The sequence below is a fragment of the Bombus flavifrons genome, chromosome 2 (genome assembly GCF_040668555.2).
Source record: "Bombus flavifrons isolate JBK064 chromosome 2, iyBomFlav1_principal, whole genome shotgun sequence".
In the NCBI taxonomy this organism is placed as follows: domain Eukaryota; kingdom Metazoa; phylum Arthropoda; class Insecta; order Hymenoptera; family Apidae; genus Bombus; species Bombus flavifrons.
This window is the reverse complement of record NC_138443.1, coordinates 1,477,740-1,500,126: the sequence shown is the minus strand read 5'-3', so window position 1 is coordinate 1,500,126 and position 22,387 is coordinate 1,477,740. Positions and strand designations below refer to the sequence as shown.

At 29.8% G+C, this 22,387-nt stretch overlaps 3 protein-coding genes across 9 annotated transcripts; 1 reads left to right on the top strand and 2 right to left on the bottom strand.

Moving 5' to 3' along the window:
- Positions 1–1,101: 1,101 nt before the first annotated feature.
- tyf (twenty-four) lies at positions 1,102–15,670 on the bottom strand. Of its 5 annotated transcripts, none has more exons than XM_069131965.1 (10): positions 13,508–15,670; positions 9,648–9,761; positions 9,218–9,580; positions 8,718–8,987; positions 8,244–8,637; positions 7,645–8,079; positions 7,458–7,556; positions 7,181–7,382; positions 5,326–7,016; positions 1,102–4,997 (listed from the first exon to the last, which is right to left on the bottom strand). In XM_069131965.1, the coding sequence occupies exons 1-10, from the start codon at positions 13,775–13,777 to the stop codon at positions 4,927–4,929; spliced, it is 3,909 nt and encodes a 1,302-aa protein (XP_068988066.1). In that variant the 5' UTR covers positions 13,778–15,670; the 3' UTR covers positions 1,102–4,926. The 5 variants fall into 5 exon arrangements, with proteins under 5 accessions (XP_068988066.1, XP_068988067.1, XP_068988065.1 ...); XM_069131966.1 differs by lacking the exon at positions 13,508–15,670 and adding exons at positions 10,996–11,044; positions 11,591–11,670 and having other exon boundaries at positions 7,181–7,556; XM_069131964.1 differs by having other exon boundaries at positions 7,181–7,556; positions 8,718–8,984.
- Positions 15,671–16,043: 373 nt separating this feature from the next.
- Positions 16,044–18,113, top strand: Pis (phosphatidylinositol synthase). Of its 3 annotated transcripts, none has more exons than XM_069131976.1 (5): positions 16,044–16,169; positions 16,282–16,383; positions 17,137–17,425; positions 17,497–17,660; positions 17,740–18,113. In XM_069131976.1, the coding sequence occupies exons 2-5, from the start codon at positions 16,338–16,340 to the stop codon at positions 17,892–17,894; spliced, it is 654 nt and encodes a 217-aa protein (XP_068988077.1). In that variant the 5' UTR covers positions 16,044–16,169; positions 16,282–16,337; the 3' UTR covers positions 17,895–18,113. The 3 variants fall into 3 exon arrangements, with proteins under 3 accessions (XP_068988077.1, XP_068988075.1, XP_068988078.1); XM_069131974.1 differs by having other exon boundaries at positions 16,060–16,198; XM_069131977.1 differs by lacking the exon at positions 16,044–16,169 and having other exon boundaries at positions 16,282–16,393.
- Positions 18,114–20,258: 2,145 nt separating this feature from the next.
- LOC138189409 (leucine-rich repeat-containing protein 47) lies at positions 20,259–22,387 on the bottom strand. Its single transcript, XM_069131469.1, has 4 exons — positions 21,703–22,387; positions 21,155–21,631; positions 20,756–21,083; positions 20,259–20,595 (listed from the first exon to the last, which is right to left on the bottom strand). The coding sequence occupies exons 1-4, from the start codon at positions 22,289–22,291 to the stop codon at positions 20,394–20,396; spliced, it is 1,596 nt and encodes a 531-aa protein (XP_068987570.1). The 5' UTR covers positions 22,292–22,387; the 3' UTR covers positions 20,259–20,393.

Here is a 22,387-nt window from a genome sequence, read left to right as displayed (position 1 = left end):
CATCCTGAGAATAAATCGGGGTTTTCTCTTTCTCTTTTCAATTCCACTTTTTCGACTGATTCTTTCTCTTAACATGACACAAGACACGCATCTTTGACAATTTCCCTTTTTCTTTGTTGCATTCGCAAAATGAATTCCATTTCCCTTTCCTTCGTTACTCTCTTCGTTCTCAGTCGGTTTTACTTTCATCGTGCCAGATTTAAACGATTTATCATCTGAATACGTATCATCGGCGAAATACAGTATGCAAGTAATATTCGAAAATATTTCACTGATTTTTTTATCGTTTTTTTTTTGTATTTTGGCTTTTCAGCTGACAAGAGAAAAGAAAACAACAGTTACCTGATTATTTATGCGTATATCACAATGCTTATCTATGCTCTAAATAGATTAATCGCTAAGCAAACGGCAGATAATACAATACGGCGTTAATGTAAAAAAGAAAAATTATATATATATATAATTATATTGAATATATATAATTACATATGTATATATATATAATTTTATATATATACACATATAAACATCACTATAGAACATGTTCTGTTATAGAACGTGTGTTGTATTCAAATATCAATTTTCAATTTTCTCACTGAGTACTTCTTAATTGACATCCTGCCAATTCCACGACGCGAAAAAGAAAGACATAAAAAAATAAAGGAACTCGAATATTACTTTATACTGTGTTTTTATACCCACAAAAGGGAAAAGCTTTGGCAACATACTTAAACGTTGGCAACAACATCCTCTCTCCAGTGTTGTTCTTTTTTTTTTCCTTTTGTTTCGTTTCAGCTGGACAGCACAGCCTTTACCATACACGCAAAATATTCTCTTTTTATTCCTTTTATACACGCATAAGCACTCGCAAATAGCTTCTGTGTTTCTCCGTATAATCGTTATCGATAATCAGCAAGTACAATTAATAGTTAATCGAATAGCTTCATCGTAATCATTAGCAATAATTAATCATAGTTATTAATATACGTATATACAGTACAGAAAAACTGCTTTACACTGAATAACAAATTGTACAGTGATACAAGGCTAACATTGAGATCGTCGGATACCTTCTTCTTCTCTTCTTTTCTTTTCTCTTGCTTTCTCTTTCACGCTGTCTCTTTCTCTCTCTCTCTCTCTCTCTTACTCTCGATCAATTATTAACCTTTATCTCCTTCTTCTTTTTACTTGTTTGAACACTATCAACATGCCCGCGCTGATAATGAAGTTTCATCTCGAACAGATGTAACCCACGAATACATAAACATTTCTGGAAACTTTCTGTAACCGGAAGCGCATTTGAAAGTTCAACATTCGTGTCGAAGGAAATCGATTACCTTGAAATTATAATATCTCCAAAAATGTTTCGATTATTCGTCGTGATCGTAATGTAATCACGTTACTTCTGGATACACACAATTGTTTCGGCCTATGAGAACAGTTCTAGCGGAATTACATAGACGGTACCGTCGAAACTTGGCGAAGCAACCAAACTTACAAATAAAATCATTGGAAAATCCCTTTCACATGCACAGTTTCACAAGAATAAATTGGTACACATGCGTTTATACGAACATAACAATTCAAGACAGGAAATAACATCAACTATTTCTGTGTTTTTTTTTGTTATTTTTTCCTTTTTTTCCATTCGTTAAATTAATTTTACATCTTAGCGACGTTTCAACAGTTTCAACCGAATCTATATCACTGATATAATATAGGCTGAGAATGAGATGTGCAAGAGTAATGCGCTTGATTTTGGAACTTCATTACGTCCAATTTGGATTTTGTGCCCTTTTCACAGACGAAACACATACATATTTGCGTTACAGCACAGGCTATTAGTTCATGGATAAATGCAATTAGCCTGTTATTGAACGAAATAAGCAAGCTTTTTTTCCTTTTCATTAATGTTTAAAACGCTTAAATAACTGAAAACAGAAGAATCATACACTTTACCTGTTTCGTCGATCACTATTAATTTGGTACTTATAAATTCAACAAAGAATATAATGATACATTATCACCTTGCACGTTGATATTTATACATCTTCGTCTATCTTTTTCTTTTTTGTCATTCGTTATAACACAATTAGTTAAACCGTGTATTCGGTACATAATATCGTTTCGCGGCATAGCTGCCATTCTGCAACGCATACACAATTTATGGTCCTATTTCCCTTCAAGTACTTCTGTGCTAATCTCTGTGAAGCTTAACAGTCTTGGCCATTTGAACCGGTCAATGGCACAGGCTGATACTGCACTCTACTAACTTTAAGGCGATGAAGCACCTGACTTTTGAGTAGTTTCTTGCACGCCGGATAGAAATACCTCGAAGAAACATCATCCATTTAAAGTAAGGATAAAACTATTACCACCTAATCATAATGTGATGTAATGTAATAGGTCTTTCGATTAAAAATGAATTGGTCATAGTACAGTTGAATATAATGATTTATCTAGGCATTCAGAAGTGACTGATCCGTTGTACTAGGAATTTTCCTGCATTTATGAGAGAGAAAAAAAATGAGATATATCGATTTTTATACTGTAAAATGATTGACGATGATGATAAAATGATTCGACTAAAATTAATTGTGAAACTAAATCATAATGCTTTATCGTATCCTTTAGTATTGGTATAATATACTATCAAAAAAGAAAGTATATCAAGCATATCAATGATAACACGCATTGAATGATGTTTTCTTTGAAGTATATTCCAACATGCATTAGTGGTTTTTATATATGTTAAATACTTTTAACTTATTACTCATTCTTGAAAACTGTACCCCCAGCTGTACTGTACTGTACTGTTATATTGCTGAACAAAATGAAAAATATTAACGGAGCTTATATTTTCTGTTTCCATGCGTAATTTTGAGGGTAAAAAAAAAAAGACAACAACAAAAATCGCCAATTTTAATTTGTTAATTACGATTAATTTCTGATTAATGATAATGTTAATAATAATAATAATTAATAATAATAATAATAGTCTATACAGACAAACACGCTTCCATTCTTTTATATGAAACTTATCTGCAATAATTGATTAGCTTTATCCTTATCTTCGAAAATGATAAGTTTCCACACAATTTATTAATTGGTTATATTTTTGGCTCTAAATACGCGACACTTGCATTCGAATTGAAAATTATGTTTCGTTATATTGATTATCTATCAAAAAGTAAAATATGTTGGAGGTAGGCTTCCTACATAACGAATAGAATCGTTGTGAAAGGAATCGTATTAAGTCCATTTTTCCCGTTTATCTCTCTCTTTTTTTTTTTTTTTTTTGATTAACTACTCATATAAGCTTTTTTTCTTACTGTAGATCGATAACAACCACAAAGTGTATTAGTTACTTTCTTTTTTTACCATATTCAGAGGATAACATAATACGATGAAAAATTTTTAAAGAATTCAAAATACAAGTATTCAAAACTAAATTGGACATTAGCTAGTAGAATATTTACATGCACTATACGCATTCACACTGTCATACTTTATGATCACAAGCAAGTAGTTTATTATAATTATTATTACCAATAATTAATAGTTAATTATTCATTAAATAAGCAAGTTTGTGTAAAAATTTAGCGTTTTTTGTTTTGTTTTTTTTTCGTTTCGACACATTCGCACTCTTCTCACTGTCTCTATCCAATTCAGGACCTTGAGCACAGCATTGCAAAAAAAATCAGTTTTCATTGTTCTCTCTCTCTCTTTTCCTCCTTTCAAATTTCTTAAACTATTATCTATTGCGGCTGTAAAAGTAACCACTCCATAAACTTGTAAGTCAATCACACTACTTTTTTTTAAATATTTTACACGTGTTCAAAAACACACATTCACCATTTTTCATTACACTTCACACATCTTTATAGCTTTCTTTACTTTTCTTTAAAGGTTTGTCTTAAATAAAGTACATGTAATCTAGCAACCATTATTTTTACGTTTAACCTTCCTAAAGTTTTCCTTGAAGACTCACTGATGGTTACGGTAATTCTTGTTTTCAAGGTGTTGTTTTAAGATCATCTCTGTAATTCTCGGTAATTACATCAAATAATTATTAGTAGTTTAGCAATATTTCCGACGGATGATCTCAATTTGGTATAATTAACATAACAGGCTGCTTTCAACTATTTTTAAACTTTATTACAATGGTCTAAGATGTATTTTTTATTTCTTAAAGGCATCAGCATAAACCACCATGTCACAGCACATGCAGTTTTTGAAAAATTTGCTTCATCATAATCTTGTTTCAGTTAATTTTTAAACTCCTTAAATAGTTTTTATATTTTTGTTTCAAAGTTGTAACACTTTCGTAGCTGATCCGAAAGGCATTTTACTTTTTGTCGTTTTTTCCCCTCAAAAATTATGAGGCATTTTAAGACTACATGAATTTTCACATTTTTTTTACAAGAAAATTGTTTATGTTTTGAAAGAGCGAAATATGTTTTATGCATCACGAACTTATAATTTTCAGTCAAATATTGTATCAGATGTCAATACTGAAACTTAAATATTGTGTTATAACCTTTTCGAAGGTATTTTGCAACTCATTAATGTATGTACAGTTAGAACATACACAATTTATAAGTCTTGTTTTTTTCCAGTGATTGATTATTATGTACATTAGTTTTAGAGGCACACCTTGCGCCAGTTGGCTTTACAGAATTATCACTGATGATTTGACTCAAAAATTAGTATAACGTTTATTGGCGATCGAAACTGGTAGTTTCTGCTACTTGTTTGATACAGGTTCGATCAATTTGCTTGTATTTAGATATATATTTGGTCTTGCATAGTTAGCAGACTCTTCTGGCTGTTTACAGTTTTATAACGGATAACTTGCAATAGAGGTAATTTTGCAGTACAAAAACATTATTGTTGTTATTTACCCCATATTTCTTAGTGCCCATTTCACTGACCACTGTAGAACTGTATACGACCGCTTGCAGTTACTGGCATTTCCCTCATAACAGCGTCCCATGCTATATTAATAAAGAGAAACAAATGAAAGAATTACGAACTTTTAGATACCATACTGAATGCTAAATAGCGCGTGTATCTCCAATTTCATGTCAAAAAATGCTATCAACTGTAGTAAATCAACTATATAAATATTTCAAACATAATTACATTGATCGGCACTTCCGCAAATTCTTACGATTGCCTTCAGCACTCAAGCAATTAACAATAGTTCAAAGATTAATTTATAGAATTCAATATCTTTTTTTAAAATATTACCAATACCGCATTATTTGATCTTTTATTAAAAAATTGGAGGCAATGTAAAGTCATAAAAGAAAATATACTTACCTAAGCCAACGAACGAGACGATTTTATCATGATTGTACGTTTGTATATTAACATCTTCTTCAGGAGCTACATAGAGCATAGAAAAATCTTCTTTTGGTTGATGGTGATACTTTTCCATTATTCCTGGTGGAGGTGTGGGTGGTGGTGGCAAACACGTAGGAGGAGGGAATCTTGGAGGATAACCCATGCACGGTAATCGCTGTACCATCACCGGATGCAGAGGTTGTTGAGTTACATGCGTATTTGGAGGTTGCATGAAATTAGGCGTAAATTTATCACATCTCATGTGTTTGTCAAATATTGGAGGATATCTATCGAAATTAGAAGGTGGTTTGTTTATGAGTGGTGGAGCAGAAGGAAACACAGAACTAACGCTTGAAGTCTCTTCGGTTGTCGAATCTTCCGACAATAAAAGTTGTTCGTTAATTTCAAATCCAAACCTAAGTTCCGTAGGTAACTCGCTGTTCTTGGTAATATCTGCTGCAGTTTCATCTAGTAATATAACTGCAGGTCTTGAAGTTTTTTGTTTATTGGATGTTTGTAATTCTGCTTTCTGTGTCTGATCTTTATCCGAAGTGGAACATTGTTGTTTTGTTTTCTTACATTCGGAATCTTCTTGTTGTTCTTGTTTCGAACTTACAGAGTATACATTTCCCGATTTAACCGTTTCATGCTTCTGTTCTTTTAAGATCTTTGTTGATTTTTCGGTTTTTGTCAACTTGATTGCTTCTGATTCAATATTTTGCAGTTCTTGCATTACTTTCGGATTATTTGTAGTATTAGCTTTTTGCGATTCAACCTCATCATTTGAAACAATCGCTGGATTATTTTTATTTTCACAGTGCGTATTAGAATTTTCAGTATTTTGTGATTTTTTTGCATTTTCATCATGAAAAGTATATCCAACTTTCTTGAAATGTTGATCTTCATGTGATACTTGATTTTGTATATTTTGATTATTTTGAACGTAACTTCCTCCTCCTCTGCGTGTTCGTGGATTGTTACACCTCGCATTTACAACAGTGTCTTTATTATTGACACTGTTGCAATTAGGATTGTTGTTATCAGAATCGGGATTACAATTGGTTACAGTATTATTAAGTTTTGATGGCACTGTATTCGTTACTGAAGTCTCGTTTGATGTCGTGATATGATTATTACAGTTCACAGCTTTTGGTTCTTGTTGTGTTAAATTTTGACGCATTTTTTCAATATCTTGTACATATTTAATAACCTGGATATTTTTATTAATAGCTTCTTCTTGAGCCTCTGCCTTGTTTCTTTCCGTTGAATTTTTCATTTTCGTCAAAGTCGGTGATGGTGGTTTTTCGAAACTTAGATTCAAAAGATGATTCGAATGGGTGAAGCTATGTTGCCTTGTTTTCCTATCCGAGTGTTGTAATTCATCTAAACTAGGATAATAATCTTGAGGAATCTTGTCTGGTTCTGAAGGTGTTTTGGGTGGCACACTAGGCCACGAAGATGTACTTAACATGTTTGGAACTATTGCAGTCATATTTAACACTGAATTGTGAGTCATATTAATAGTTGCCATACGAGCTATGTCCGCGTAACTTGCTTGCGGCGTTCCGCCCGATGAGGTAGCTATTTTTGATAAATTATGTTTGGACGTATTTGATGTAACTGGTAATGAATGGATAGAATCAGAATCGCTACTGTCTGATTTATCACTGCAAATAATAATTACTTGAATTAGCTAAAATATCTTCAATAGTGTAAGTTATGTAAACTATATAAATAAAATACTTGATTTTTTTTATGAATTTATCCTCTTATAGATATCTTTCAAAGTAACATATATGGAAGAAATTAAAAAGAAAGTTGTATTAATTACCTTGGTGGCATACTGCTTGCTGATTTTCTTCGAAGTTCAGGAGAAAGTGGTGTTCTATATTCATTAGAAAATCCTCTGGAATTTTGGAGATAAGATCCTGATGTTGTTAAATTCTGTGCTCTACTGCCACTGGAACTTCTTCTTTGTTTTTTACTTTTCTTCTTTTTCGTAACTACCAAGAATTCTGTTTCATGTTCAGGCTCTGGATTGATTTTTTTATTGGAGTTTCGACGACTAGCATAATCATCTCCAGTATCATTGCAATATATAGACTGACCTTCTTCCGTTCCCCAAGATCGTCTATCGCCACGACTATCGATAGCTGCGTCCCCTGTGCTTCTTTGTTTCGCACGGCGTAGAGCAACATTGATCGTGCCTATTCAAGCGATACAAACAAACTTCATGAACTTTTTGCGTTGTTTTATTATTACTTAAATAACAAGCTCTTATAATCAATTACTTACCATGTTGACTTGATATACTACTGGCTCCACTAGAACTGACGCTTTTCTCCGTTGTGAGGTCTTCGAGTTTAGTCTTAGATATTTCTTCGAGGGAATTAGACTTCTGTAATTTGGCAGGTAACTGTTCCCTTTTACTATCCTTTTCTCTGCTTCTTGGTTTTGCACCCGAACTAGTTTTTACTCTTACCGGATTACTTGGTTTTCCTTTTTTACTTTTAGATTCTTTATTTTCAATAAAATTAATTAAACTGTCGATATCTTCATTGCGATGTCCTTCAACATTTTCAGCACTGTATACAATAACATTAGGTTCTTGAGTGTGCTTTCTTCTAGGCTTTTTCCGTTCCCCATTATAGTTTTGTACTGGATTCCCATTTTCATCCAAGGACTTCTTTTCTCCAGATCCGGTAGTATGCGCTGTATACCTCGAGCCTTCTGTGCAAAATTTATATATTTCAATTTGTTATAAATTGAAAGCTTTTATAAATGTCAATACCACAAAAATGTAATATTTAAAAATTATTAGTGATATCTAAGTATTTGCAATGTATGATAATTTTATGATAAATAATATTTTATAATTTTGGTATATCACCTACCCATTGTAATATTTTGTGTTTGTAAGGATGCAGACATCATGGAGCACAAACTTGGAATTACTTTACCCTGACTAGCACTAGAACTATTTGCAGTTCCACCAATACCACATTTCACACTATTGAAAGTTTGAAAAGAAAGGGCTCCAGTTACTTCTGTACCATTAACAGATATTTTTGATTTATCTTGCTTCCCACTATGTTCACGGAGAGAGAAATCTATTGTAGTATCCACAGGAGTTTGAGCTATATCGAAAGGAGTGCGCGATATATATTGAGGTCTACGTGGTTCAATAATTTTCATTTCAATTCCTTCATCATCTTCCGTATCTAAGGAGTGAGGTCTCTGAACCCCACTTATAGTAGATCCCACATTCCTTTCACTAATAGTACCCACCTAAAATAATTAATACAAAGATAAATAAATAAAACGCACCAAATATATACAATTATTGTATTAATAATATACGAATTTACCTCAGCATCACCTAAATCAATCACCATGTAATCTGATTTATACTCTGGTGGTGGATTATCTGATTCAAGCATTTCATTTGTCCCGTATTTTCCTTTATTACCTCTTTTCTCACGCACTTCAACTTCACTTTCGCACAAATCCCTTTTGGTATCCTTTTTATCTTTTTCCTTTTCTTCCTTTTTTGTACTACTATATGACGGTTTGTCTAAAGATCTGGATTTTTCTTTGTTAGTCCAATCGTATGCTCCTCTTTCTTCACAGAAACCCTTCTTAAAAGGCAGAAAAGGAAAGTATATATTTAATTAAGTAACAACTCAATGTTGTGTTTACATAATATGTTACATAAAACTCACAGCTATACTGTTTTTTACAAATAATAATTCTAAATAAAATTAATGAAAAAATATAGGAAAATTAATTCATAATCACGTATAATCAGTATATAGAACAATTTAATCCAACAATTTTTATAAGCAATTTTCAATAAATATATATATACCTTTTTGTCAAATAATAAGTCTAAATTAGCCAATGAAGCAAGACTGTGTGATGCATTAACATTCGAAGGTAATGAACCACCTTCTCTTTGTCTTGCAGATACACTAGGTCCTGTATATTTTTTATTCTTTCTTCTATTTCCTCCGTAGGTATGGCTAGATCCAGATGACAAATAAGCAAAACTACTATCAAACTCTGAAGCAATAGGTTGTGCTAAATTTTGCAATGACCCTCCATGTGTCAATCTTTCAGATACAGAGTCTCTTTTATGCCTCCTACGATTTGACCCAGGTAAGCAACGTGAATTGGTTATTATCCTACGACCTTCTTCGGTTTCATCTGCTTCTGCTTCTTGAAGTAGTTCCTAAAATGAATATCATTAAATATGAAAATCATTTTATTACAAGAAATAAAAATATAACTATGCTTACTTTAAAAAGGCTTGATTTTCCTTCACGATCTTTGGGACATTTATAAGTTATAGCTTCATCCAATAGTGCACGTAATTCACCTTCATTTAATGCAGACAAAGTAGCTGGTTCTTCCTAAAAGATGCAATTAAAAGAAAAATTTTAAAGTTAGTTGTATATTATGAGTACATGTAATAATACCATCATTATACTTTGTATATAGAATTTAAATGAAAGATACCCTTGTAAGAAATTCATAAATAATAAATTAAATATAAATATAAGATGCAACAGAACAGATACAAGTAGATACGCAGATTCAAAACATATTTTTCTTGAACTCAAGAACTATTATATAAGTTAAAATGAATTTTTGAACAGATTTTCTTTTATAATATAGAAATGACATTAATTTTTTAAAAATAAGTATATAAATTAATAAATTTTGTATCCAATTTAGTTAAAATATACATGTTATAAAATATATGATGTTTGGGAACACTTTGTTTGTAACCTATACATGGTCTAGGAACATGTTTGGCAATGTAGATTCAAATATGGAAAGTATGCCAAGAGTTCAATCCAAACTTTAGGCGTAAACCATAAGCGGCAATATATCCAAAGATGTACTAAGAAACTACAGAATATTCTAAATATCTATGACTTGCATAGATTATTTTATTACATTGTGCATTACGGTTATATTATATTATCCACTTTCTGTTGAAACCTAATTTATTACTTTAATTATAACTACGAAATATATAACAATTATGTAGATCAATCTATATTTAATTTAGTGTTTGTAAATAAAAATGTCTATAATTTTATTGTGTTACAATTAATAAATGTTGTATAAAAAAATGCATGTTATTTTACAGTATTTGTATTATTATGTGTTATATTGAACACCATAGTATAAACTAGACCACAAGGCAGATAAGTATAGATATATTCCAAGAGTGAATTTAAGGTTTCACTTATTGGATTTTATGAAGAAATATACAGACCACATAGAAAAAAGTATATTAGTATAAATGATGTACACTAATGTCACATTTAACAGTACAATCTACACACATCATATACGTACGTTACTCTCACTATGTTAGTCATATGTATCATAAATCTTATTTCTAATAAACTCTTAAATGTATGGATCATTTATTTATTTATAATCACTAAAACTTTTAATATTTTCGTTAATACATAAGAGCAATACGTTTACTTTTCCTCTTTCCATTTTAAAATGCTTTTAAAATGTTAACCAATCAAAGCATGTAACATTATTATACTAAAATGTACATAACTGTTTATATAACAGGAAAAAAATTATAAATTTATATAATCTTTGATTTGATTTACTTACGAAATACTGCATAAATAATATCATCAGCGAAATATTTTTCACCTGTAGGCTATAAACAAAGTAAAAAATATTGCAAAGAAACGATACATGATGTGTCATTTATTTTTCGTGGTAATTTGACTAACATTACCCTGCGGTAACCTGACTAGCTTCATTCAAAGCAAAATATCTTATCAGAATGGCTGCCCACGTAAAAAAAAGAAAGGAAAAACTGACTGCAGTCTTTTTTTCTGTATTTGAAACAATACACAGATATCGTCGAAAAGACAAATCGTTTAGTAACAAACTTTCATCAAAAACAAAGAAAGTTAAAAATGATTACGATTCCTCCCAGAATATGGCGTTTTTACAAAGATAACAAAACCTTTGCGAACTTATTGACCGTGAATCGTCATAACACACAATGAAATACTTTGTACGTTTTAGCAGCTAGGTTAATAATAAACTCTTATCATTATTAGCAGAAAAAAAGAGGGTAAAAAAAGGAGAAAATATGTTATCATTCGTTTCGCACTGTTGGGTAATATCCCACGAAAAAAAAAGGAAAAAAAGAGAAAGAAGAGATACGTGGTTTCGTGTACGAAACAATACAAACCAATCGTCTTTGAAGATTTCAGAAAGCACTGTTAATGAATACTCGTAAGTCCTTGGAAATGCGAAAAGGATAGCCAATAGCGAGTTTACCTTCGGTCGTAAATTAAAATAGGACACACACCAGGAATTGAAGTTTTGGGCTTGTCCAGAGATCGATAGGGGGTCGCGATTAGCTAATTGAGACACGAGATACCGGGGTGACTTACAGACGAAGGAAAAATCTGCTGGGCAGTGCCGGCACGGAATTTATATTTTTAGAGGGCACCTGGGTCGGCTGCAGTCGTCTCTGCTCCGTCGAACTGCAGTCCCAGCAGTATAACCACCGTTACGTAGAGACCTCACGCATTTGAGTATACGATAAACCGTAGCCGACGATATGCTATCACTGTTCACAAGAAATATTTATCGGCAGTATCAAAAATACAGTACCGATTTTAAATGCTATTGTGACGAGCGGGCGCGGCGCGCTCTTCTCACCATGGCCGCCGCCATTACACTGAGAACACGGCCATTCCAGGATCGTAACAAGCAAGGGCCCTTTCGTACACCTATCCGTTATTCTTTGTAAATCTATGTATATATACCGTTACCGTATGCTTAAAAGAGTTGCATGAATTTACATAAAATAATTTATATAAAATTTAAAAAATATATAAAATTTTAAAAAATATAGTATACGAAATTATATTAAATTATATATAGACTGATTTATATAGACAGATATGACTGATATAGACAGATTTATATATTTTATGCAGTTTCATATTTTTTTATTAACATAATTGAAAAAATAGAACCTACATAAAAATTTCTTTCTCCCACTAAATGTTATAACAAGTATCTCACTCTAAATATTTTTTATATTTTTGCATATCATGTGCATTTCATACATTTTTGCACCTCCAAATATCCCATAAATGCATGAATATCTGTAGTCTAGTTATACAATAAAATTAAGCTTATGTAATAATATAAAATTTACACGATAATATACACATATTCCTTTTCCATTATGCAAATACATATGATAAATATACATGAGTAAATATGTAAATATAAATATATGCACTACTATTGAACATTATAAAAATATACATATTATTTTATTTTTAAAGTTATATCTCATTTTATGAACTAAATTGCATGAAAATTAGTGATATGATTTCAATCATATATTATTTTTTTTTATTCGTACATGATTTAGTAAAGTCTTTAATGCAACTCTTTTGATGATAAAATAACAAATATGTATGCTAAAAATATAAACAAACTATAAAGTTTAATCATGACAGCATCAATAATGTAATTTATGTCGTTCATATTTTAGGAACATATAGTTGTACATAATTATTTATACATAAATAGTCATACTATTATCAATTCGATTATATTTTTCATATTTATATACTATTTTTTTGTCATAAGATATGGAACATATTTTGTAAAACTTATGAATTTTTTATAGTATTATACCATAATAATTAATTACAGATACTTCGTAAGCAATTATTGATTACAAACTTTTACATAAGTTGTCCATTGATAACTTTTAATTAAAGTAATGATATCAAATATTTAATTAATTTGATTAGGTTAATATGATTTAGAAATTATAAGATTTAATTTAAAAAAATCGACTGTTATAAATACTATGTAGTCATTATAATAAGCAATGAATAACTTGCTGGAAGGTTTATATTATTTCTATATATATATTTATAGTTTGTATATATAAGATAATACTAGAGGTCAAATTTTAAACAAAATATTTTATACTATTTAAATTTAAAATAGATTTTTATATATGTATGTGCTACATATTTATTTCTCATACAAATAATTAAAATGATATTATAGTATTACTCATTTCATTAATATGCATCTTGAACAATTTTGGAATCCTTGTATTTTAACTCACCTGTTTACTGTCAGAGGTAATACAAGCCGGTGCACTTGGAGTTGTTGAATCTGAATTAGTGTCAATGTTCGTCGAAACACATTCTGTATTCGTACCCTGGTTACTAACAGTTTCAACACCTACCACTGAATTCTCTATATTATTTCTTTCATTAGAGGTCTCACTATTATTATTTTCAGCAGCTTTGTCAGGTGCTACTGGTTCTTGACGATGTTCTGGCCCTGGGGCCATTTTGATCGAAATTGACAGTGTTGTGTCCACTGCACTCATAGTTTTATCATTTTTCTTTGGTGTTGTTAAGGTCTGGAGACCCGTTTCGTTTGATCACAGACGGCAATTTGAGATTCTCGCATGTCGTATTAGTTAAATTTTTTTTTTATTTCAGTATTTAGTTTATGAAACTATCACGTCCATGTAAATGAAAGCATTTTACACTATGCCGATGTCACATTAGGTTAAATAATTAATTTAACCATTTCAAATTCAACACTTTTAATTGGATTCAAAAACAATACACGCATAAACAACAATAATTATTTGTGTTCAGATTGTGAGATTCAATTGATGACTTTTCCAATGTGCTCGACTTTACGCGCGTACCATGCGCGCTAGGAAATTGACAAAAATGGCACCGTCCACCATCTAGTGTCGTGACCGTCGATCAATTAGGAAACTGTTGTCTTTCAATTTTTCCTTTATTGCTCTGATATATTCTCAATTAACTCGTTTATATTTTCTCTGCATTTATGTTAACTATTAAAAGTATAACTTCCTTCTCGTATTTTAATATCAACGATTTTATCGTCGTTGATGTTATTTCAAATCTACTTATCAGTTTCAACTACAGCTGTCGCTTGGTAGAATACGTTATATATGTTCTAACAAAACACGTACTATGTTTGCTGTACGAACTGATAGATAAATATTTATTTTATGTTTAAATCATATATTTATCAAAGGAAGAAATACAAAAGAATGAAAAATTCTTCTTGCACGTTGTTTTAATATTGATATATTCATTTGGAATTACTTGTTTCCTTTCCATAAGTAATAAAACATAAAAAATATAAAATTTGCGATATTACCGCCTTTCTTTGATAACAAATAAACTTTCGGTTAGAATTGAAAGTATATTTAAATTACTTAATTCATGCTATAATTATAACAGCAGATGTATATACGTTAGAACGTAAAATATACAATAAAATGAATGGAATGCTTTCTGTGGCACTTATTAGAATTTCATTCGGTGAATAAAAAATAATAATTATTTTTCAATGACATGCCAAATCAGTTCTTGGTGCATTTACAATTGTCTCGAAAGGCGTCAAAGAAAGCCCAATTTTGGAGTTACAAAATGAGGTTGATAATCGTCGTAGTTCGAGGTACTCATAAATTCAAAATGGCCGCTGACGATATTAAAATGCACATTTTTCTCTCAAGTATATGTTGCTTGCAAATCTTTTTTTATGCGAAATGCAATGTTACTGGTAACGTTGTTGCAACCGTGTACGGATGGAAGACGCGAAAATGTATTTGTCCAAAACGACGACACTGTTCCTAGCATCGCTTGTACACATACCAACAAGTATATAGTTTGTACTTGCTATTATTTCGTCGTGCATAAGTCTTGGAAGACACTGAAAAATCACTTTTGAAACATCTCACTGACAACTAAGGAAACGTTGCACAGAGTCACAAGTACCTGATCGAATCATTGAAGCGTATTTCAAAATCGTCGGCGAATTATCGATCGCATAATGTTACTTCTGGCTTATGCACTTTTCCGACGATGGCACTAAAGCGGTACGACAACGATATTTTCTATCGAAAACACTCAATTCTAAAGCAAACCAGAGAATCTCATTAACGAGATTTATTTAAAATACAACATTAATTGTATTCTAGTAAATGGAAAGTAGTCCACTCGAAACTTCATTGCACGATATCCAAAATCCAACCGTACGGTTAATCAGTTTTGCCACTAAAACATTTCACTTGTCTTCACTATCGTTCGATCGATATTATTCTTAGTTAATCACGTTGGGAAAAAAGTGAAGGAAAACTGACGTAAACCTGTACCGACAGTTTTCTCGCGACACAATAAACGATCGCTTTTGCGCAGAGAAACGGCGGACCAGCCGTTTAGCCTCCGAAAATGTCGTCTGGCTTCAGGAGCGTAACTATGTGTCAAGATATCTTTTTTTTAATTAACTTTTTACATTTCTGAGGTAGATTCTATTAGAATGGTATAAAAATAAATTATCTAATATAAATTATTATTCCTTTAAAAGACGATATATTACACATTAGTTCACATTTGTTTTAATCTTTGTAATCTAATTGCAACAAAGAAAATTTTGGAACAAAATATAATATTTTTTCTCTAAATGTTGTAGGATTAAATAAGGATCGCATTTTATAAAAGTTGTTTTTTTTTTGTTTTGTAATGTAATAAAGTCATATAAATACGGGTAAAAATATGAATAGATACAATACTGTTACTTGTGTGACTGCTATATACGTCACCGGGGATCGATATATCTCGAATCTCGAACCATAATACGATACGATTGTCGATCTTACTAATTCATTGACGTTATAGCTTCTTCTCCTTAATATTCCTTTTTAGAGTAATTCAGATTAAGTTGAAGACGACACGGTGCGTATAAGTAGTGTGATAATTGTAAAGTGCGTAATTTATATAAGCGTAAGAGAGATTTTATTGAATATAGGCGAGCGTGGATAACATAAATTTCTACATTCAATTACAGATAACAGGTTTCGTTATTATTTTCCAAAACAGTGAGGGATAATCAGAAGCGGTAAAATGACGGAATCTGAGAATATTTTCTTATTTGTGCCCAACATTATTGGTAAATAAAGGTCCACGATCTAGCGTCCTTATGACAATTTGTGTCTATAATTTTAAATTTTTTGTAGACAAAAATATTATGTGAATATTTTTAAAAATCAAAATAACTAAAAAAAAAGATCAAAACAATATTGATAGTATAACGATAGTTTATATATAATTTATTATCTATTATTAAACAAAAAAGAATAGATTGGAAATTTAAAAAAAGAATCATACAAAACAGATATTTTTAAATATACAAGTAATATAACACTAAAATTGTATTTTTTATTCTTATTGATTTTAAACAATAAAATGATTAATTGAACAGAATTTATTTATAATATATTTATACATGCACATTATTTTATAATGTTTGAATTCATTTGCTACATTAATGAAATAGAATGATAGCTATGTAATGTATATTCATATATGTTTATCATTTCTGATGAATGGTTATGAAGATTAGCTATCTTTGATACATGCATTAAAAATTTAAAAAACTTCTTATTGCTTGCAGTTTAATTGGGAATATTATAAGAAAAAGATCAAAAGCATTGCACTTTATAGACTTCCTATATTGATTCATAGTAATTCAAAGAGAGTAGTTTTTTATATAACCTTTCATTATATATTTCAAATAAAAACATTAGAATTTTATATGTGTATCAATACTATTGAAATTCTAATAAGCTAAAAAAGATATAGAAGTAATATAATTAAGGACAGTAATAATAAATAATTTATATATATATGTATGTATTAACAGGCTATGGCAGAGTGATTTTGGCTATCATATCTTTTTATTTTATGAAAACTAATTATGTTATTGCATCATGGTGTTACATTATTAGTGCACTATTAGATGCAGTGGATGGTCATGCAGCAAGATATTTCAATCAAAGTACCAAATTTGGTGGTATGTTAGATCAGTTAACTGATCGTGTTGGTACCATGTGTCTTTTAGCTACATTGTGTATGTTTTATCCATCATACTCATTCTGGTTTCAATTAAGCATGGCCATTGACATTAGTTGCCATTGGATATATTTGCATACGTAAGAATAAACTCCATTCAAATGTATTATTATATCACCATACAAAAATATAAGAAAATATAATATTATAGATCACTTTTGCAAGGAAAAACAAGTCATAAATTTATTGATATGTCTGAAAATGCGATTATGAGTGTGTATTATACAAATCGTATAGTCCTATTTATTATGTGTGCTGGTAATGAAGCCTATTATGCTGCGCTATATCTCCTTTACTTTACAGAAGGACCTACTTGTAAGTTATTATTTCTTTATGTATATATTTTATTAACACTGTTATAATGAATACTACAAAATGTATGTTCTTATTTCAGTTCTCGGTATAAGTTTATTTAGATTGGTAATGTATCTTTCTGCACCAATAGCATTTGTTAAAACCTGTATCTCATTGTTACATGGATATGTAGCCTGTATTAATTTAAGCATTATTGATCTGAAGGAAAGACAAGAGCGTCTAAAAGTGAATTAAGTTATTGCATTTATTAATTATTTAGCCAAAATAAAGATGATTCATCTTCCTAAGTTACATAAATATTTATATTATATTTTTATCAATATATGCAACTGAATGTGCCACATTTGGGATTAAAATCCATGAACTATTTTATCATTAAGTAGATAAATGGTGCTAGTCATTGTTGAATTTCTATTTTAATAACAAGCATATTGTGAACATTATATATATGTTAAACTTATATATATATATATATGTTATCATATATATGTTAAACTATACTTCAGTACAGTTAAACTTTTAAAATATTTAAACAAATATAAATTCAGTAGATCTCATTATATTCTTCTATTTAATAAATGATTTTATATTTTCAAACGATACATAAAATTTAATGATTTTTTTGAAAATTTTTTTGTAGAATAGTATTAAGAGAAGATTAATAAATATACTAGATGTTATTGGGTTTCAAATATTTTAATGTAATCTATTAAAAGTATATTTAATATATATTATAATTTCATATTTGTATATCATTTTATATATCGTAGTGTTACATTTTTGCTGTACTTCATAGTTTATTGTATATTGATGTATCTAATCTGATATATAAATCTGATGCAAAAGATGTATAAAATTTAAAGAAAATATTTAATAAATATTTTTGTCCCTTATATAATATTAATATTATCTTTATTGTAGCATAATTGTTAATACAAAATATTATAAGCATATCATATCAATATTATATGTGACTAAAGAACATATATAATGAATCGTATCAATTTAACATACATAAAAATTAATTATCATTAGATATTTATTGCTACATATAAACATTTTTTCATCACATGCGTCAATTTATCTGTTGCTATAAAGATTTTTACTCACTATAAACATACTCAAATATTTTTTGAGATTTAGAAAAGACGATTATTTATCACGTTCAAGAATTCATATAAAAGCGATAGGGTATAAGATAAAATAAAAAGTAATATAGAAATTTCTATAATATTGCATCAATCTATGTAATCTACTATATCTACAACAAAATTTATAAAAAGTGAAGCAATACAATATGCAATGTAAATATCATTTGTTGAATGGGATATTTATAACATAGCTATTATTACTATCAAGACGTTCTGCTAAATCATTATAAAAACAACAGATAAATTATACAATGTGACACGTGTTTTTTTTAATTATAACAAAATTCTGCGAAATATACGCAACATACATATCTATTGTGATGTTCATTAACCTAATGTGGCTAATTGTGCTACCAATTTATAATTATACGGCATTACTTAAATGACAAAATGATCAACTAACCTCAAAAATTTCGTTCTCATTCCCCCGTCATGAACAGTCATGTTTCGGCGCCATGTTAACACTTCAAACATTCGCGCATGTTGGAAAGTTCAGAAAATTTGTGCGAATTTCTTCTTGTCGTTAAACCTTCTGAAATGAAACTTTCACCAATTACGCTTAATAACATGAACAAAAACGTCTCACTTCGATGATATTTATAGTTTGCACTGCATTGTGATACACGAAACAAAGTACAATATTTATAAAAACAGATGAGAATTCTTCACCGGCTTACTATGGATGATTCGTGACACGACAGCGCCAATGTCGTCAGCTGCCTGTAAAATGGCGGGATTTTACCGGTATTTGAATTTGCGGCTAACCACCGTATTGTGTGCAAGATAATGTTAAATACAAAAGCATACATTATACAGATTAGGCATTCCTATTGTACGAGTTATGGTGACAAACGATGATTTTGTAATTTTCATGTTTCAATTTATATCTTTCATGAAACCTAATAATGGTGTGGAATATTTCAGATTTTGAGAATAGTTTATAAAAATTATTTAAAGATATCAGCAATTTATATTTATCTAATCGATAAATATCGATACATATAAAAGACATTAACAGATTATAATTTTCATATATGTTTGTATTAAATAAATTAATATTACCTATTATGTTTTAAATATGATGTATTCATGACATGTTGTGTAATTTAATGTACTCAATTTTTATTTTGTTATGTATTTTGAAGGAATAAAATGTTAAAATATAAATGGTATATTTTTTAAATATTTATTTTTCAGTTCTTGATTTTTATAACTTAGTATTTTAAATACTTATTATTTATTATTATCACTATTATTACATAGTTCCAAATTTCAGTACAAAAATATTATGATTAATAGATAATTATACATATATTGGTACATAGCAAGAAGATTATGTATAGAATATGCAAATATTATATTCATTGCATACATTAGTTACTAATTTAAAATTTTCACACAGTAAGAAATTAAAATTTATGTCCCTTATATTGAGAGATATTGTTGAGATATGAAAATAGCTAGAAATAGCTGAAAGTAGCTTGTATCTTTAGAAAATAATAATTAAAAGAACAAATAGGCAAAAAATAAAATGCAGATTAGATCAAACTTAAGGAACGATTAAATTGCTTACAGTTATTTATTATTCACGCAATACAGTTATGAAATTTTCTGCAAAATTGAGATCTGCTCTTGAAGGATATAGCAGTTTCATATTACCTTCCATATCTACCACTTTTACTTGTACTACGAATAATTTATTATAGTTTGAAGCATTTTCTTGTTCTGAGAGACATCCCAAGCCAAGGGTGATTAGTTCCTTTAAAAACTGATCTAATACATTTCTAACAAAAAAGAAAAATATATGATTATGTTATAACATAATTCGAATCATCCAACATCGTTAATTATTGTTTATTATTAATTTTAATAAAGCTAATTAAGATAACAAGATTTGTACTAAGTAAATATTGATTGTATGTTATTAATAAATTATAATGTTACCTGCAAATCTGATATGATAAAGCACTGGTTACTTCTATTAACATCGCTTGAGTATTTACTGACATTTTTGTAATATCGCTATTTGTTATTGGTGGGAACGATATAACTTGTTCTGAAGCATCTAATAAACAGGGAAACATAGGTTTACCTTCTAATAGATAAAGATACTTGTGAATGCCAGAATATACATTGCGTTTCTTTTCTTTTCTTAAATTATCAGCTTCAGTTTGTAACTGTTGAAACAATGCAGAACCAGTGTAAACCTTATTACGCATTAGTGGTTTGATTTCTAATTCATTTGGTGGTTTTGCTGTGTACATTAAGTCTCCTAAATATTAAGCATGATATTAATAAAATGTATTTCCATATATGTAAATTGTTTGTTTCTGTTATATTTACCAGGCATAATTAATTTTAAATCATGTGTAGCAATAGTAGCTGCGTTTCTTCTTTCACATATACCATCATGTAATTTAGTTTGAAGTTGGATAAATTTCTTGAAAGTATCCTCTGTGAAGCTTATATCTCTAACAATACAAGCTGCGATATAGGGTCTAATATTTTTCACATATTTTGTAATCTTAATTAATGGTGTATCATTTGTTACTTTTAATACTTTCAATTTATGTGTTAAAATTTCCATTATGTTAGCATTATTTTCAGTTTCTGATAATTTTTGTACTTTCTTCCCTTTCTTTGATTTGGTATTCAAAGCAACAGAACCATCTTGCCTAGGGCAATGTAACTTGACATATTCTATTATTTGCTTATTATGGCACTGGTCAACTAACTTTGATAATCTTTTGTCCGTCAATGTATTTCCTTTTAAATAAAGTTCCTTTAACTTATTACAGTCAGCTATTTCACCCGGAATGACTGTAACCATAAAATTAATAATTAAATCAATTTTATAAATAAGATTTTTGTTTTACTCAAGGAAAAATTACCTGATATCAGATTGTCCGCAACATTTATTATTTTTAAGGATGCAAGTTGATTTATAGTTACAGGAATTTCTTTTATTTGATTTCCATTAACATAGATTTCAGTGAGATGAATCAATTCTGGATAGCATACATCAGGAAAGGCTTCAAACTGATTGTTCGAAAGGTTCAAGATAGTTAACTTAATATTTCCAATTTGCGTAGGTATGGATTTCAGAAGATTCGAACTGAAGTTCATAGTTGTTAATTGCGGAAGTTTACCGATTTCATCCGGCAAAGACGTCAATTTGTTCCTAGAGCAATCGAGAACTTTTAATTTTCCTAATTTCTCGATTGTATTAGGTATCTTAGATATCTCGTTCGAATGCAATACTAGAGTTGTCAGGTTTTGTAACTTTCCTATTTCCTCTGGCACTTCTCGTAAACATGTCAACGTGATATTCAAATAATTTAAGTGCTGTAGGTTAAACAAAGTGTTGTCAAACCCTCTTTTTTGAATCAATTCAGAAATTGCCGAACCTGACAGCACTAATTCGTGTTTATTCTCTGCAGCGGCAGTTTTGATTACATGCCACGAATTATCGAGTGTCATTGTTAATAAGTAGTAAACAAATTTCTAGTAGTAAAGGAGCAATGTTATTTACGTCGTTTCAAGGTTACTTGCCGGGTTGTTCAGTTTGAAAACGTG